Raw genomic sequence first — 19425 nt, 5'->3', positions numbered from 1 at the left:
TAAATGGCCAACTGATGGTCAGACACCACGTCAGAAACAGCATCTTAGTCTTACGGCTCTTGAACATGGTTTCATTTGGAGCTGTTGTTCAGCTCAGTACACTGGAATGTGAAGTCAGCTCACCTACTACACATTTATTGAACATCTAACATTGTGATCAATAAATTGTCAGGATTCCAGTAACAGTAAAAATGAACACAGGATACTTCATGCCTTTGACAGATTTACATTCTGGCAAAGCAAGAATATAAATCACTGAAATACAAAGCAGAATGGAGAAAAATCTTAAGAGATTTAAACTGATAAGAAAGTCAAATACCACTTCTATTGGAGTAAATCAAGCAAGGTTTCATGGAGGAGGTACCACACTGAACTGGACATTGAAGAATGGGTAGGATAGCAAAGGATAGAGACTGAGATACAGAGGGCATGTTGTAAGCAAAGATATGCAGCTGGGGAAACTGGGATGTGTTTTCTTAAGAGCGAGTAATTCTGTTGATTAGAATATATATTATTTGTGATGATATAATGGAAGAGGAGTCTGGAAAGTAGATTTCACCCATATTATATGAGTGTTACAAAGGTAATGAAGGATTGAATAGGTGGAAGTCATGGGTTTGAGACCAGTAGCTACCATTTGACTTGTCTTTGCTCTGAGACTGTAGACTATTCCTCTGTCTATTTATGACATAAGCTGTTAGAAAGCTAAATCTAGAGCAAATTATGAAAATAACTACGTTTGTGTGGGGTATGGTTTGACTCTTGGGACCTTCCACCATAGCCTTCTCCCTCCTCCCATTCTTCTCTAAGTGGAACTTCTGATTCCATTCCTGGTGACTGATAACGACTTGGGGATTGGAACAATGGCAATAATTCTGAGTTCTGAGGAGCGCTCCTGTGTTATCAGGGAGACTCAAAATAAAAGGCTTCACAACTCCAAGGTATCACATTATAATGGCACAGTAGGAGGAAGTCGGGTAAATAGTGTACTGTGGAAGAACATTGGCACGGACCCCTCAAATCATACAGAGTAGAACAGCATCTACTTGTCTCCCTTTGGTGTCTCACAGGAACCGTTGGTTGTAAGAATGACAGCTGGACTCAGAGCATGGATAACAGGACAAACCATTTCCAATAGTGGAAATGACTCGAAATATAGGTGCCGTGCTTTGCTAGTCATGTTCTTTTCATGAACTGGTGAAGTGGCATGAAGCAGTTAAAATCATGGAAAGGTAACTAAAAATCAGGAGGTTCTGTGTTTTAGATCCAAATTTAAGTAGCAATGTTCGCACTTGTTAAAAAAATAATAAGTGGGTATGTAAATTCTGAGAGTCATTTTACTTCTTTAGTATCATGTAAGAAGGCATAAATTATGGGTTGTTCCTTCCTGCAGTGTGGAGGCAAGAGGAATGTCAGCTCTTTGAGAGTTCCTTTCTCAGCGCCTGTCCAGTGCAGAGAGCTGTGGAGAGGCGAGAATTACAAATGGACAAGTGACAAGGGAACTGGGGACCTACATCTTCAGTCAGCTCCACAAGGTGACATTCTGTCAGGAAGATGTTCCGCTGCACAGGTGGCCCCTGTGTCTGGTTCTGGGAGTGCCGCTGTTTGCAGGAAGGAGAGATCACATTCCGGAACGCAGCTCGGAAGCGGTGGGAGAGTAGGTTGTAGATAATGGGATTGACAGCTGAGCTCAGGTAGAAGAAGACACCTGGAACACAGGGGATTAAGAGGCATGCCGAGAAGAAAGTGAGTGAGAAGCATGAAATGGAGAAGCATAAATATTTAACAAAGGCCTTGAATTCCTTTGATTGCCTCTTTTGGAAATGGTAATATATACAAGACTCTAATTGAGAATACAAAATGCTCTGAACAAATCTACCAACTGTGTACTGAGGAATCAAACCCAGAAAGATTAAAGAGTCTTGGAAAAATTTTGGCTGGCCTGGGATGTCTCTGAGATGTTCGGCAACTTCCTTTGATCCCTGCTTGTTTAATTAAAGAACATGTTCCCATAGCATTAATGAGAGATGCTTAAGTATCAGAGGAAAGAGTTTTTTTTTTTTTTATCTCACTGGAATTTTGCTTAACTCTCTAATTTGAAACTGCAAGTAATGGAGGAATTGTAGATCAGTCAAGGCATAGTCCCTGCTGAGATTCCTTATAATGCTAAATATCTCTTCAAAAAATTTTCCCTAGCCTTTCCCCTCATTGGCTCTCCCCACCTTATTCCCAACCTTATTGAATAATTGTATTTTGCCATTGTTTTCTCCACCAAATGACTTGCACACTGCCGTTTTCTTGGTTGGTATATACTCTTTCTTTATTTCCATATCCTATTTTACTTCCTTAAGACCCAAGGTGAGCCTAAGGTTGAGAATCAGAGGACTTAGTTTCTGATCTTGGCCCTTGCTTATTCTATGACCCTAGACAGAACTGGTACTTCAGTTTTAATTTTTTCTCTGTGCAGTGCGAATGATAATACCATTCTAACCCACCTCCCTGTTTATTGTGAGGATAAAATTGAAATACTATCCACAGAGGGGCTGAGAATAACTAGGAATATAAAAGAAGTGATAGGTAGTGTCCTTAGCATATTCATTATTGTCCTCATTTGTATAGTTCAGGACATTCAGGGTGCCATGTGCCCTGTGAACAGACTTGGGCAGGGAGGAATAGAGGAGGGGGATATTGCTATAGACTGTTAATTCATTCAATTCATAAATACTGATCAAACTCTTATTGTGTGCCAGAAACTTTGAGGCACATTGGAAGACAGTGAATTTAGACTTTGTTCTCCAAGGACTTGAGATAGTATTACAGAAACAAGATTTGTGCCTCACTTCAGTAATTAGCGAAAGGATGATACCAGACGATACCTCTTAAGAAGAGAGCAGAGTATGTGATACCAACAGTCATGTTATGGAAATACACATAATGGCATAAACACAAAAACTGTGATGGTTATGAAAAATTTAATGGGGTTGATTTGATTCTAGCCAGATGCTGAAATGGGTTGAAGATACTGGGGAAGAGAGGAGAGAGTGCTTCAGGTAGAAGGCGTAGCATATACAGATGTGCAGAGGCAGGAATAGGAGTAAGACAGAATGTTCAGAAACCCCTAATTCACAGTTTGACAAACGTATGGTTTATGAGTGAAAATACTGTTACTTGAGGATCAAACGGCAAGTTGGGGGCATTGTTTTGGTAGCACCTAAGAGATTTAGACATCATCTGATTGGCCAGATTGGGGAGGGAGAAGTTATACCTTAACAAGAAAATGTTATATTAAATGCCACAAATGGAGAATCCTAACATGGTTGTCGTGATGCATCTGGAGGGGTATAGTCAGCTAGTCACGTCTCATGTGATCTTGTGTTTTTGCTTATTTAACACTCCAGTTTTTCTCAGACTAACCACAAAGATAAGAGCTGTAAATATTTTTGAGTTTTTGTCCAGAATAATAAATAGTTTAACATGGAGCAAAGTCTTAATGTTTGGGTATAAACTGTATACTACTGCTGAGTACAATAAGAAGGTGATAGAAAGTGATAGAAAATAGATAATATATGTGATACCCATAAATGTATACATAAATGCTCTTGGTTTTGCTCTGTGCATATCTGGAGATTAACTTGTACACATTGATCTTACCTTTCCTCTCTAATTGTGTCCTTAATAATCTAAAGAGTCCATAGAACCAGCCAATGACTAGCAGAGATAGAGGGATAGTAGGGGTCTGAACCTAAGGCTGATAGTTAAACTGACTGAGAAAGGGGGACTTGGATGGCCATCCTTTGCTCCTAAATTAGGGGAAAGAAACCTACATTTGAGATGACTCAGGCTTGAACCTAGTTTTTACTATTTGCTAACTGAGTAGGACAAATCATTTCTTCTTTGTGGAACTGTTTTTTAACCATAAAATCTGATAATATCTACTTTACAAATTTGTGATGGTTATAGAAGGATATACTATAGCATGCTACAGCTTAAAAAGCTCTTTAATAGCTATTATTTTATTTGCTTCATACCATCAGCCCATGGTGTGTATAGAGCAGGCATTATTGCCTTTTTAAAGTTGAGGGAACTTTGGCAGGAAGGAAGCCCCATTCTGTGTATCACTCAGAATATTAATGATGCGATTGAGATGCAAATCCAGGGCCTCTGACTTAGCAACCTTTGCACCACTATCCACCATACTCTAGTGTCCTTAGTGAGCTGCATTAAAGAAGCCTAAAAGCAGACCTTGATGTTACATAAAGACCCTTTGGTTGGTTTTCATGAGGATCTAACACTTGCTAAAGACAATATGAGATTTCAAGGACATGGATGTCCTTGAGCTAATCATTCAATCATGTGGCCGTTGGAAGGCAAACCAAAGGAATCGTTCCTTAGACCATTTTCCTGCTGTAATCATCATGCTTAGAGTTGAGGTCTTTCACAAAGTAGTGTCTAAGATAGTACTGTCTTGTATTTCTTTTGGACCAGTGACATACCTAATCAGTATTTAAATAAAATAAAAATCAAGTGTCTTCATAATAGCATGGCAGATCCCCAGGATAAATCGGTATATGCAGATAGAACCTACCACTCTAAGCCAGGTGAAAAAGCTGAGCTTACCTGGACACTGGTGATGCAACTGAAGAAGCAAAACTTTTACCTGATACCACATGGATGAGATTGAACACAGCAGCCAGGGATTCAGTCCACTTCTCCACAAAGCTGAAGAAGAGCCGATCAACATGGAATGGGGCCCAACAAACAGCAAACACTAAGACCAAGACAACTGGAAAAGAATGATGAATGGGAGACAAAAGGCAATCAAAGCAAGAGTAGGTATACAGTGCCCACAGGGAGTTCATCCATTCCTTCTAGCATTTTCCCCTCCATCTTTGTTAAGTTTCAGTTGTTAAAGGCCAGCTAGATCCTCAAGAGCCTCTACAAAGAATAGTCAAACGTAAGAATGAATTTTATAGGATTTAGAATCATTTTTCCATGTGATTGTACAAGATTTCTTGTATAATGTAAGTTTCCTTTAGAATATTTAAAGTAGTATTGAATGCATTCAAAATTCTGAAAACAGTCAATTGGGGAAAGGTAAGCTATGTTGCAAGTGGACTACTGGAACCACATAAACTGACTATATAAGTAAAACGAGTCGGTTCAAGCAATTTGGTGTTCTTTAAAGTTGGACTTGAAATTTGCCTCAGAAAAACCTTATAGATGCTAAGGGAGAGAGAGGGATTTATAAGATAACATTAGCTCTGAGCTGACAACTTTTAAATCTGGGTAATGGGTACTTTGCTGTTCATTTTACATTTCTCTGTACTCGGGAGCACATTTGACGTTTTAGGTAGTAACCGGTACATATGTTTCCTGTTGGCATTAAATAGAGTAAGCTGCCTGCCTGCGATGTGGTTTCAGGAGTATCTGGAAGATTCTTCTGAATTGATCCCTTCCCCTCAAGAAAAAAGTCCCTGGTCTGCTTGCCTACTGCCTGTAATTCCCAAATTAAAAATTTTATTCCTATTAAAATTAAAGCCTCTGCATCCAAAGGCAAATACCTTACAATGCATTTTATCATTGTGACTTTAATGTGGGTGCACTTCACGTCTTCTTGTGAGAGACTATGATCAAGGAGAGAGGGGGAGAAATAGTGAAGATGCTGGATTTCTTAGGGAAAGTCAGGTGCTAACAGGGGCTAAGAAATTTCCTAGAAGATGACTAGTAGAGTCAAAAAAATAAACTTTAGTGACTTTACAGCCTTTTCTGCTGTTGTTCACAGAAATCACATAGTTATAGCCAGTGTGTCATATGCATATTAGCCTGGAGGATTTGCTTCTTGCAAACCTCAGGTTTGGCTCGGAAGGATTGTTATAAATCTACTTTCTCTCATTGTTCGGTGTCTCATTAGACTGATGCAGGATCATATATTTTTATAACATTCTTTTGGAAGAGTGTGGATCAGTGGCTGGATATTTTTTTAGACATCTTTTCTTAAAATAGAATGGGAATGACTACTTAGAATGTTTCTTAGCCAGAGTTCTTAATCTGGATGTAAAAGATCCCATGGGGTCTAAGCATGGCTATCAGGGGGTTCATGATCCCATGAAATGGATTGTAAAACATTTGATGTATGTTCATTTGTACCTTTTCTGAGTAGAGAATTCATGGTTTTTGTAATATTTTAAAGGAAATTTATAACATAAAATGGGTTACAAACCACCTGCTCATTTTAGAGGGGAAAAAATGCTTAAAGGCTCAGAGTGTGGATGTGATTGACCACACACCACACAGAGTGTGTTACAATACATGCAATTTAGTGTGTTGTTCTGAGGTTTAAAAACTGAAATAGAACAAAAGAGACAAGTCCTAGATGCTTGAGTAAGTAAGGCAAGGAAGACCAGAGCAGGATGTTATGTTTCAGGAGAATTTTGATCCTAATGCAAGCAGCACTTTGTCAGTAACAAATGCCACTCCTCTGCTTTAAAAAACAAGAAACGAGCACAAAACGGAGGACTCACATAGCATTTTAGTGACTGATTTTCTGGATGGTCTTTGAATATTTGCAGTCACTTCATCTGCCTCAAGGGGTTGGTCTTTCTTCAGCTGCAAGGGAAGTGGAAAGAGATGTTAAGAAAAGGAAACATGTTCTTCTCCTGTTAAGATCTGAGAAGTGTGACTATACCACTCAGTTTGCAGACGAAAAAGCTGGACTTAAAAAAATACAGGAATTTGTTAAACTTTTACCAGTAAGTTGGCGGTAGAATTGAATTCAAGTCACCTAACTCAACTGAATATATGGTATGGCCAAGACACAGGCAACCATTTATTGTATGCTATTCTGTAGATCCCTAGTTTTGTAGTATATTAATAGATATTCCGTGAAAAATAAGAAATTAATAAGTAAAAAAAAAGTTAGATACCCTTTCCATTCACTCATTCATTTATTTAATAATTGTTAGACATCTATTAGCATGGCTCCCTCTGCTATGTGGTAGGTAGGTTAGATATTCTGCTTCATGAAGTTTAGTGTTTGTTGTAGGTCTTCTCAGAGCCTTAAAATATCTCTAGAATCTAAACAAAATCTGTTTATTAACAAGAAACGGTCTAGTCCTGTTTGTCTTTGCTGAATTCTGCTACAATTCATAATCCATCCTCTTCAGCTCAAGCATTACTGCTGCATGCAGGAGAAAGAAGGACCAGGTGAGAGCTCCCCAGATGGGAAGAAACTTGCCCTGGGATTGCCAATTTCCCACCTCCACCATGTTTGAACCCTAAGGAGTAGCTCGCTGGAGACTTGTGTCCTGAAATGATGGAGCGGCTCTGAGAGCTCAGTTTGAGCAAATGTGTGGTTCTCCTTCTTCCCTGGTCCTGGGACCTCATTAGTCTTGGTTCTCTGCCTTCTGAAGGCTGTGGGTCCCAGACTTAATCATAACTTTAGACTTGGCAAGAGAGTCAATACCTAAATACTCATCACAGTTGCTTGAATCTCTTAAAATCTTTTAGATCAAAAAGGCCCTTTGAGACAGTGTTTCCAAGTCTCTTCTTTTGGTGGTAGAGAAGCTGAAGTCTGGCAACAAAGGAAATAATTTAGCTTCATTCATTCAGTCACCGAGTTTACAATCTAGCTGGAGAGGAAGAAATTAAGGAACCCACAAATATAGAATTATACATTGTGATAAATGTGGTGAAGAGAAGTCACCAGCAATCATGAGCACCTACATAGGGACCACATAGACAGGGAATCAGGAAGAGCTTCCTGGAGGAAGATTTAAAGGAAAAGTGAGAGTTAGAAAGGCGGACAGTAGGAACATTTCAGGCAAAGATACAACAAAAGCTGCAAAGGCCTTGAGACCAATGTCATATACTAGGGCCTACTTCTGACTCTCAGTTGAGGCATCTTCCAGTTCCTACAGGACTGACATTCTAAGCAGATAGTTTCTTTCCTGGTGTCACCTCACCAGGTGGGTGGGTAACACCTCATCCTTCCTGAGAATAAGATGCTGTAAGCTGCACAACACACACAGAGCAGACTAGGGTGTTTTTTAAACTGTTGTCCAAGCCGTCACTTAGCTCCTGATACAAGGTAGCTGTCGATTCATGACAGCAAAGCAAAGTGACACTCAGAGTAATTCCTCAGAGGGGGAATCCATGTTTCCTATTCAAATTTAAATACTTCTTCCAAAATGACCCAAGACATGTGATAGTTTGGTGTTGGTAGAGATGGTATTGATAAATTCAGGGTGGCTATTTCTTATAGGACTCATAATATTTGCAATCATGCAGGAGTCCTCCTCCTCCCCTGTCCCCCCCCCCCCAATGGGATGCACAGGACCTTCTAAAGACATGACTGTGAGCTAGTCTGGGGTGACACATGTCTCTTGGAATTACAGGGGCTAGCCCTCCAGGAGGAGACTGACACAACTCTCGCCTGATTAGATTTACTCCTGTGTCCAGACATCTGTGATACTTAGAATCTGCTCTTCCTCCTTAGACTTTGCTACTCACCTTAGGCACAGTATTTATTCAAAAGGACCACCTGTAGGGCACTCATTTCTGACACTCACTTTTCTCAGAGATGCCCTGAGATGGGAGTATATTAAGTATCACATAACACACGATGTCAGAGCTGTCTTGGTGCATATGGTGTAAATGTGATAATCTGCTTTATTTTCATTCCACTTATAGCTCCCATTCACAGTTTCCTCCTACCCCTTTTTAAAGGAGTCACAGACTTTTAGAGTACCAGGAGGTTTAGATATGATCTGATGTAAACTTCTCATTTTATAAGTATAAAAATTAAGTCTGGGGGGAATTGTGTGGCTTGTCTAAAGGTGTTTTATATGTCAGCTTTAGATCTGGGAGTCTAAATGGTTTCATGACTATTTCCTACACATGTTACCTCCTTAAATGGGGATAAAACTGTCACAGTTGGATTTCATCTCTTTGAATTTGGATGCAGAGTATATACCAAGGGAGGAATTACGTAGACTCACTTTTACCTTCATCCAAAAAGAAAATTCTTTCAGACTATTTAGATCCAGAGGATAGAAAGGAAAAAGGAAAAGAAATCAGTTTACCACTATGAATACAGGAAAGGAATCTCTAATCGTAAGTAAGATATTGCAAACGAAGTGATAATTTTCTGTTAATTCTAGCTATGTCTTATTCACACTGTCCTCTATTCTAGCTTGTGTGCTCTGTTCACTTTGCCCTCCCTCAATCTCCACCTGCTCAAGACAAGTTAAAGTTATCTCACTCAGGCCATGTTTTTGCATTTTAACCTGGTTATTTCAACCAAAGGATCAAAGCAACCACAAGGAACGGTCTGATTTAATACTATGTCTGTCCTAGAGTATAAAATAAGTAAGGATAGTTTATTTTATACTCAGACCAAGCTGGTGCAGAGGAAAATTTAATGCAGGCAATGGCAATAGGTGGGGACAGGAGAGAGACAGCAGGATGTGGAACAACAGTCTCTCTCTCCAGGGGTGGCTACCTTGTACTGTTTGAAACGTGGCTCCACCTGAGACCTACTGAATCATTTTCCTGGAGAGTGGGACCTGCACATCAGTACCCATAGTCAGGTTTCCAGGTGATTCGTAGTAACACCTAGGTTTAAGAACCATAGGTATACAGGGAAGAATAATGGAAGGTGAGTTAAAGGAAATTATTTATAGCTGTGGTTACTGTTTGTCTAATTTGAAGCCAGTCCTTTAACTTCACGGTTTCCCCTGTGAGTCCATCCTATTTTTTCCTCTATGCTCCCTTCCAATTCTGAATTTCTCCAGTTCTAAGTTTTCCTCTGAACTTTGAGAAGAGAAAAAGGAAGGGGTGCCACCCTAAGGGTTGCAGCCAGCTTGGATACTCACTTTGAGCCCCATGAGGTAGTAGAGGACACTGATGACAGTCATGGGGAGGATGTAGAAGAGGAAGGAGGTGACCTGGATGATGAAATTGTAGATCCACATGGGCTTGATAACTGTACAGGTGGCAGAGCCCGGGACGAAGGTCCCATTGGGGAAGTAGTGGAGCTTGATGCCATGGATGCTGGTGTTGGGCAGAGAGAACAGAACAGAGAAGCCCCAGACGACGCCGAGGATCCTGAGGGCCCGCCGCCGGGTGCTTTCCAGCTTGGCGCGGAACGGATGGAGGATGGCCACGTAGCGCTCCACGCTGACTGTGGTGACGCTGAGGATGGAGGCGAAGCACACGGTCTCGAAGAGGGCCGTCTTGAAGTAGCAGCCCACCGGCCCAAACAGGAAGGGGTAGTTGCGCCACATCTCATAGACTTCCAGGGGCATCCCAAGAAGCAGGACCAGGAGGTCGGAAACAGCCAAGCTGAAGAGGTAATAATTGGTGGGTGTCTTCATAGTCTGGTGCCGAAGAATCACCAGGCACACCAGGAGATTGCCAACAACCCCCACCACAAAAATCACTGCGTATACCACAGTCACCGGAAGGAAGAGGTGGCTGCGCTGAGGCCCGCAGAGCAAGGTTAGGTAGTCCTCGGTGTTGTTCGGGAATTTCTTAAATGGATCTTCCAGTTCCTGTTGGGAGATCCAGGAAATATTCTCATGTTTTTCCATCACTGCCATTAAAATCCAAGACCAGAGCCTGCTCTGATAGGAGCCTCTGTCCCAAGCTGAGCCAGAAAGGAAAGAGCAAGCAGGCAGGAAAGCACAGACTCGCTGAAGGAGGCTGGGGAAGGCTAGTGCTTCAGCAAGGTTGGGCTGCGCGGACCTCGGAGCCCTTTTGAAGAGCCCCCGAGACGGAAGCCCCGCCCCTCCGCGCGCTGTGGGCCAATGTGTGTGTCAGACGCTCAGCGAAAGGACAGCTGGGTGGGGCGAGCTGGCTTCAGTGCAGGGAGCAGGAGAGGAGGGGGAGACGGTTCTCTGAATTGGAAGCAGCTGGGAAAAAGAGCTCATACAGACGGTGATACTAACTTAAATAAGGTGTGGGCACTCAGAGCAGTGCGTTTTGCAAAGCTGTGGGAATCTGGAAATACAAATTTAGGTTGCAGGGTCCTGGGTAGAAGAGTACAAATCTCCATTGATCCTTGTCACCTTTGCAGCTTGACAAAAATAAGAGATCAATAAATTTCTCTAGTTGTCTTATTCCATTGGCAATTTAGGGCTCCCTGGGGAAAGCGTGACAATATGCCTTTTTGGATTTGATTGCATCCGTGGTATTACCCTAAACCTAGAAGGGCGCTCGCACATCATCTAGCCCTGCCTGCTGATACTTCAGTCTCTTGTGACAGTGCCTTATTGTAGCAAAAAGCAGTAGGATTTAGAATCATGCACACCCGTAGAAATCCTGTAAGTCTTTCGTAAGTTTACTCAAACTCTTGGGCCCTCATTTCCTTATCTGTAAATTGGAGATTCACTCACTCTATTTTATTCAACAGATACTTCTTGAGAATTTTCTGTGTACCAGGTAATACGCTAGGCTTTGTAGAAACATCAATGAACAAGCAAGACAAAGTCTCTGCCTTCGTGGAACTTTTTTTTATAGTAGGAAATTCTGAAAACCTACAAGCAAACTAATAAACTAATACAATTTTGGATAATAATTTGTGCTGTAAAGAAGGATGGGGCCATACAAACTTAAGGCTGGAGGTACTCTTTTATCAAGAATGATCAAAGAAGACATCTCAGGGATGTTATTTGGGCTGAGTTTTGACTGAAGAAAAGTCAATCATAAAAGAGCTAAGGGAAGTGTATTCCCAGCAAGAGTAACATCAAATGCAAAGATCCTGAGGCAGTGACAAGCCTGATGCATTTCAGAAACATCAAAAAAGCTAGTATAGCTGGAACTTCATGAGTGGACAGGAGAGTATGAGTGAAGATTGAAATGACTGGAAAGGACCAGATTATATAAATTTTCTAGGATTTGGTAAAAAAGTTTGTCTCTTTTTCAAACTACAGGGACTTTGGATCTGATTCAAGCTGCAGAGAAATTTTTGTAGGGTTTTGAGCCAGAGAATTAGGAAGGACGAAGTTTTAACAAAATTGTAGGTAGGAGGCCAACACAATACTCCAAGAAAGAAATAGTAGTGGCTTAGATTACTATGATAGCAGTAGACCTGAGAGATACCTTTGGATTTGGGAATATTTTAGTGAGGGATGATACCGTACATAGTCGTTGAGAAGATTAAATGAAATTACATATGTTAAAGCACCTTATACTTGAGATGCTCACTAAATGTTAATTATTCTTTTCCTTTTATTTATTAAATTGAATGATGAAATTAAGACTAAAGAGGTAAAGTGATTTGTCCAATAATAATCTGTTGGTTAAGATGGGGCAGTTTATGCTGCTGTAACAAATAACCCCCATATCTCAGTGGTTTAAAAAAGTAAAGATTTGTTTCTCACTCACACTACAAATTTATCATTGGTCAGCTGGAGGATCTGTCCCATGCTTTGCTCGCTCTGGGATCCAGGCTAGTGGAGTGGTCCCTGTTTGGGAACTTGCTTATTATTGTGGTAGACAGAAAGGAAGCTGTAGAAGGTCTCAAGTAGATAATTATAAGCCCTAGCCTGAAGTAAGTAATATATGCCACCTCTGTTCATAGCTCACAGCTTGTTGACCAGGGTAATCTTGTGTATATACTTAAACACGACAAGGGCAGGAAGTGCTGTCCTACCATGTGCACAGAAGATGGAGAACCTAGAAAATTTATTGTACAGCCTTAATGACACAAACAGAAAGTCATGGCAGAGTTAGAATTGGAGCCTTCTAATTAATGATAAGCTTTGATGGTGAACTCACCATTAACAGACTTTAATATATATTTCTAATGAAGTAGGAAAAACATTTAAATATAGGAATGCAATATCTCCTTGAGATGTCATGGTTGTTAAAATTATAACAGGTTGCAAATCAGAGGCTGGGGAAGATACACAATACATATGCCAGCATATTAAAGATTCAGAGTCGTCTCCACACTGTGACATGGTCTTATCAAATAGAATGATGTCTAAAAAGGATGCCATAACAGGTTCAATGCAAGGAGGTTGTGTAGGAGTGACAAAGAACTCTAGGGAACTAGAGTGCAGGCTCTAGTGTAGGCCAGGGGTTCAAATCCTTGTTATGCCTCCTACCTGCTGTATGACCATAGGGAACTTATTTAACATCCATGACTGTCAGTTCCCCCATCAGCAAAATGAATAAAATAGCAGTGCTGCCTTATAAGATTGGTAGTAGAGTGAAATAGTTCCTGATGAAATGGTGTGTATGTGTATATATATATATGTATATACACACATACATACATACACACACACAGACACACATATATTATTTTAAGTGATACAGCATTTTAAATAGATATGTAACAAGGTAATTTAGTAATGAAGATGTCTGTTTTTGTTGTGGTCAAAAGGCTATTGCAAGATATGAAACTGGGAGATGTGCTTGAAAGTATTAATGTGAAAAGAACTCAGTTTTACTGAGCTGTCAGTTCAGGACAGCAAGTCAGAGTAGCTTCCTAGAAACTGTATACATATCTATTACCCAGATTGCCTGGGTCTTATACTTTCTAGTTAAGTTAAAATGGTGAGAATGTTGAGGGGCTCAGTATCCTTAAGGGATGTTTGATTGTTGCATGTTGGGGATGTTTTGCCTGAGGAAGACTCAGAAGAGCGAAGTGGGTGTGAAGGGCACCTTCTCAAATATTTGACAGTATCTTTGGATGACACCCAAGGACAGAGGGGAAACAAAGGTGTAGAAAACCTCAGAGAGCTGCAATAGGGAGTCAATTCCACTAGGATTTCCTAATAATCAAACAGAAAACCTCTTGGAATTGTTCCCTTGAATACTTGAGCATCTTCTTTTTTTTTAATCTAGCAAGTCTTGCCTCCCATTGTTTGAAGGTTGCTCCTGGGGGTGATAACTTCCCTTTGTCTCTGGACTAATCTTGTCTGTGGTTTGAACAGGCTTCCATATTATGGGGTAGAAAATAGAAATGTAGCCTAAATTTATGGTGCACGTCTATCAGCAGAGTTAGTCTGAGCATGCACAGGGCTAATATTTGTAGCTGTGGCTGAAATCAGGTGGGCCCAGGGGATGTGATGTGATGAAAATCTTTTAAAGAACCAGTAGCTCATATTTACTGAGCACTTATTCTTCCTAGGCACTTTTGTAAATATTTTACATATGTTAGCACATGCATTCTTTACAGTAATCCTATGAGATAAAGTTCTTTTTTTTTTTTTTTAATCTCTGCATCACAGGTTAGGAAACAGAGGCATACACTTAAGAGCCTTTTTGAAGCTCACATAGTGTATCAGTCATTTGGGTTAAGTTATGTTTCAGAGATAAAAATTCCCAGATTTTAGTGGATTAAAATAAACAAAGATTTATTTCTTGCTCATTCTACCTCTCTGCTGAGGGTTGCATGGTAGCCGCTGTTATCCTTTGTTCTTACGCTGGAACATGGGCTTCAACCTATGCCTCCACAGTCCCCTAAGGAAGATTCCTGAAGAGGACCATGGTTCTTGAATTTTCTGCCTAGAAATGACAAGCATCACTTTCATTTGCATTTCATGGGCCAGATCAAATTACATGGCCACTCCTAACCCCAAAGAGGATAAGAAGAATTATTTTATCATGTGCTTAGAAGGAGAAAACCAAAAATATTTGGTAAACAGAGTTAGTGACTGTACATTCTGCCCATCTGGATCCCAAGTATTTAGCTTACGTTCTTTCTTGCAGGAAAAATGCACTTTGCCCTGCCCTGTTAGGGATGCCGCAGCACTCCTATAGCTTTAAGTAAAAGTCCAGGAACTCTGGATGGCACATGGTGCTCTCTCCATTGGATCTACATGGGGCTCCTCTTGTTCCAGAGACTTATGAACTGAAGGACAAGTTATCAGCTTCCCATACGGATCCTCCCAGCCTCTAAGAACAGTTTTCTTATTGCTCATCTCACCCCTAGACTCATGCCATGGATCTTAGAGTTTTTGTTACAGCAGTACTGTACTTCGGTATCTAGTGTGGAGTCAGTAAATTGAACTACATTATTGCTGAAGTAACAAACAATGCCAAACTCTCAGTGACTTTAAACAGCAAAACTTACTTCTTTTTTTTTGTTCTATGTATTGATTGTGGCTGGGGAGAGAAAGCTTTGTACATCACTGTCTTTATCCAGGATAATACAGAAAATTCAACCATTCAAAACACAGTGATAAAACTGCTGCGAAGACATGACTGTGGGAGTGTGGCTTCTCAGTCCCATCCTTCTGGGGGCCTTTCTTCCATCCTTTAACATCTAGTATTGTTCTAGATATTGAGAATGTACTCAATAAATGGATCATAAAGATGTGTTGTAGAAACTAGATTGGCTATGAAACAATCATATTTGTAGAAGAGGTAATTAGGAAAATTGTTACCATCTTACAAGAAGGTGTTTGTTTTATAGATGTGAACAATGTGAACACGATTTCCCAGAAACACTGGAATAAGAACAGAAGCTTGATTTAGAGGCATAGCATTCCCAATTTTCAACTTTGGCATCCTAGCAAGTCAGGAAATGCTCCTGTTACCTTGGATAACGTCAACCAAAATATAGTTTCTGAGAAAAGATTACTGTCGGCCCTATTATATGCTGGTTTGGCCAGACCAGGAGTATTGGCTCCAGTTTTCAGTCTTGCACTTAAAGAGGAATTTGTAAGTTGACATAGTTTACCAAGGACCGCTGTGATGGTGGGAGGAATTGGAGTCATTGTCCCAGTAAAGAGAAAACTTGGCTTAGACATGATCACTGCCTTCTAATTAAAAGCATACATTTTTAACGGAAGAAGAATTTAGTTTATTCTAATTCACTTCCTAGGGCAAAACTGAGACCAATGGGTTGTCAATATAAAGAGAAAGATTTTAAGATTTGAAGGAGACTAAAATAGAAATGGGTCACCATGTCACTAGAGGCACTCAACTGAGGCTGAGTGGTGGTCTGTTAATACTTTATCAGGTTATGGAAACTTGGCAACCACAAGTTTATATTCTGTCAGTGAGTCTATTTCTATTTTGCATTTACGCTTTTTTTTTTAAGATTTCACATATGAGCAATATATGGTATTTTTCTTTCTCTTTCTGGCTTACTTCACTTAGAATGACATTCTCCAGGAGCATCCATGTTGCTGCAAATGGCGTTATGTTGTTGGTTTTTATGGCTGAGTAGTACTCCATTGTATAAATATGCCACTTCTTCTTTATCCAGTCATCTGTTGATGGACATTTAAGCTGTTTCCATGTCTTGCCTATTGTAAATAATGCTGCTATGGACACTGGGGTGCAGGTGTCATCCTGAAGTAGGGTTCCTTCTGGATGTATGCCCAGGAGTGGGATTCCTGGGTCATATGGTAAGTCTATTCCTAGTCTTTTGAGGAATCTCCATACTGTTTTCCAGAGTGGCTGCACCAAACTGCATTCCCACCAGCAGTGAAGGAGGGTTTCCTTTTCTCCACAGCTTCTCCAGCATTTGTCATTTGTGGATTTTTGAATGACGGCCATTCTGACTGGTGTGAGGTGATACCTCATTGTAGTTTTGATTTGCATTTCTCTGATAATTAGTGATATTGAGCATTTTTTCATGTGCCTATTGATCATTTGTATTTCATCCTTGGAGAATTGCTTGTTTAGGTCTTTTGCCCATTTTTGGATTGGGTTGTTTATTTTTTTCTTATTAAGTCATATGAGCTGCTTATATATTCTGGAGATCAAGCCTTTGTCAGTTTCATTTGCAAAAATTTTTTCCCATTCCATAGGTTGTCTTTTTGTTTTACTTATGGTTTCCTTTGCTATGCAGAAGCTTGTAAGTTTCACTAGGTCCCATTTGTTTATTCTTGCTTTTATTTCTTCTAGGAGAAAATTTTTGAGATGTATGTCAGATAATGTTTTGCCTATATTTTCTTCTAGGAGGTTTATTGTATCTTGTCTTATGTTTAAGTCTTTGATCCATTTTGAGTTGATTTTTGTGTATGGTGTAAGGGAGTGTTCTAGCTTCATTGCTTTACATGCTGCTGTCCAGTTTTCCCAGCACCATTTGCTGAAGAGACTGTCTTTATTCCATTGCATATTCTTGCTTTCTTTGTTGAAGATGAGTTGACCAAAAGTTTGTGGGTTCGTTTCTGGGCTCTCTGTTCTGTTCCATTGGTCTATATGTCTGTTTTTGTACCAATACCATGCTGTCTTGTTGACTATAGCTCTGTAGTATTGTCTGAAGTCTGGGAGAGTTATTCCTCCAGCCTCTTTCTTTCTCTTCAGTAATGCTTTGGCAATTCTAGGTCTTTGATGATTCCATACAAATTTTATTATGATTTGTTCTAGTTCTGTGAAATATGTCCTGGGTAATTTGATAGGAATCGCATTAAATCTGTAGATTACCTTGGGCAGTGTGACCATTTTAACAATATTGATTCTTCTAATCCAAGAGCATGGGGTATCTTTCCATTTTTTAAAGTCTTCTTTAATTTCCTTCATCAATGGTTTATAGTTTTCTGTGTATAATTCTCTCATCTCCTTGGTTAGATTTATTCCTAGGTATTTTATTACTTTGGGTGTTGCTTTAAAGGGGATTGTTTCTTTACTTTCTTTTTCTGTTGATTCATCGTTAGTGTAAAGAAATGCCACTGATTTTTGAACGTTAATCTTGTAACCTGCTACCTTGCTGAATTCTTCGATCAGCTCTAGTAGTTTTTGTGTGGACCTTTTAGGGTCTTCTATATATAGTAACATGTCATCGGTGTATAGTGACACTTCTACCTCTTCTTTTCCAATTTGGATCCCTTTTATTTCTCTCTCTTGCCTGATTGCTGTGGCTAGGACTTCCAAGTCTATGTTGAATAGGAGTGGTGATAGTGGGCATCCTTGTCTTGTCCCAGATTTTAGTGGGAAGCTTTTGAGTTGTTCACCGTTGAGTACTATGCTGGCTGTAGGTTTGTCATATATAGCTTTTATTATGTTGAGATATGTTCCCTCTGTACCCACTTTGGTGAGAGTTTTTATCATAAATGGGTGTTGAATTTTATCAAATGCTTTTTCTGCATCGATTGAGATGATCATGTGGTTTTTGTCCTTTCTCTTGTTGATGTGATGTATTACATTGATTGATTTGCATATGTTGAATCACCCTTGTGTCCCTGGGATGAACCCCACTTGGTCATGATGTATAATCTTTTTTATGTGTTGTTGGATTCTATTTGCTAATATTTTGGTGAGGATTTTGGCATCTATTTTCATCAGTGATATTGGCCTATAATTCTCTTTTTAGGTAGTGCCTTTGCCTGGTTTTGGTATCAGGGTGATGGTGGCTTCATAGAATGAGTTTGGGAGTATTCCCTCCTTTTCAATCATCTGGAAGAGTTACAGAAGGACTGGTATGAGTTCTTCTTTGTATGTTTGGTAGAATTCCCCAGTGAAGCCATCTGGTCCTGGACTTTTATTTGTAGAGAGTTTTTTTATTGCTAATTCGATTTCATTTCTAGTGATCAGTTTGTTCAAGTGGTCAGTTTCTTCTTGATTCAGTCTTAGTGGACAGTATGTTTCCAGAAACTTGTCCGTCTCCTCTAGGTTATCCAGTTTGGTTCCATATAGTTTTTCATAATATTCTTGTATGATATTCTGTATTTCTATTTTGTTTGTTGTAATTTCTCCATTCTCCTTTCTTATTTTGCTAATTTGTGCTCTCTCTTTTTTCTATGTGAGTTTGGCCAAAGGTTTGTCGATTTACTTTTTCAAAAAACCAGCTTTTGGTTTGGTTGATTTTTTCCTATGGTCTTTTTAACCTGTATTTTATTTATTTCCTCCATAATCTTTATAATCTCCTTCCTTCTGGTGCCTTTTGGGGATCTTTGTTCTTCTTTTTCTAGTTCATTCAGCTGGTGGGTTAAATTGTTTATTTGAGATTGTTCTTTTTTGAGGAAGGCCTGTATCACTATAAACTTCCCTCTTAGCAGTGCCTTTGCTGTGTCCCATAAATTTTGTGTGGTTGTGCTTTCAGTTTCATTTGTCTCAAGGTATTTTTTAATTTCAGCTTTGATTTCCTCATTGACCCATTGGTTTTTTAATAACATATTGTTTAATCTCCATGCTTTCCTTTTGTTCTCCTTTGTTTCTCTGTTGTTGATTTCTAGTTTCATGGCATTGTGGTCAGTAAAGATGCTTGAGAGAATTTCTATCTTCTTAAAATTGCTGCGGTTTCTTTTGTGCCCAAGTACATGATCAATTCTGGAAAATGTTCCATGTGCACTTGAAAAGAATGTATATCCTATTTTGGGGGGTGTAATGCTCTGAAAATATCCACCAAATTTAATTTTTCTGTTGTATTATTTAATTTCTCTCTTGCCTTATTTATTTTCTGTCTGGAAGATCTGTCTAGTGATGTTAATGTGGTGTTAAAATCTCCAAATATGATTGTAT

At 39.6% G+C, this 19425-nt stretch overlaps 1 protein-coding gene and 1 long non-coding RNA gene across 9 annotated transcripts in view; one reads left to right on the top strand and one right to left on the bottom strand.

Annotated features, from left to right (window-relative positions):
* Positions 1 to 19425, top strand: part of LOC140691221 (uncharacterized) — a 647918-nt gene that overhangs the window by 392166 nt on the left and 236327 nt on the right. The gene's annotated exons all lie outside the window — the stretch shown is intronic.
* Positions 1413 to 10598, bottom strand: NMUR2 (neuromedin U receptor 2). The gene is made up of 4 exons (XM_006214974.3): positions 9873 to 10598; positions 6522 to 6606; positions 4658 to 4783; positions 1413 to 1708 (listed from the first exon to the last, which is right to left on the bottom strand). The coding sequence occupies exons 1-4, from the start codon at positions 10596 to 10598 to the stop codon at positions 1413 to 1415; spliced, it is 1233 nt and encodes a 410-aa protein (XP_006215036.1).

Source organism: Vicugna pacos, chromosome 3 (assembly GCF_048564905.1).
Source record: "Vicugna pacos chromosome 3, VicPac4, whole genome shotgun sequence".
Classification (NCBI taxonomy): Eukaryota; Metazoa; Chordata; class Mammalia; order Artiodactyla; family Camelidae; genus Vicugna; species Vicugna pacos.
This window is presented reverse-complemented; position numbering and strand designations above follow the sequence as displayed.

Coding starts and splice junctions, on each gene's coding strand:
- NMUR2 (XM_006214974.3), bottom strand. CDS start 10,598: ATGGCAGTGATGGAAAAACATGAGAATATTTCCTGGATCTCCCAACAG. Junction 4,784..6,521: donor ATCAGTCACTAAAATGCTAT/GTGAGTCCTCCG, acceptor ATTCTTTTCCAG/TTGTCTTGGTCTTAGTGTTT. Junction 1,709..4,657: donor TCTCATCCATGTGGTATCAG/GTAAAAGTTTTG, acceptor CCTGTGTTCCAG/GTGTCTTCTTCTACCTGAGC.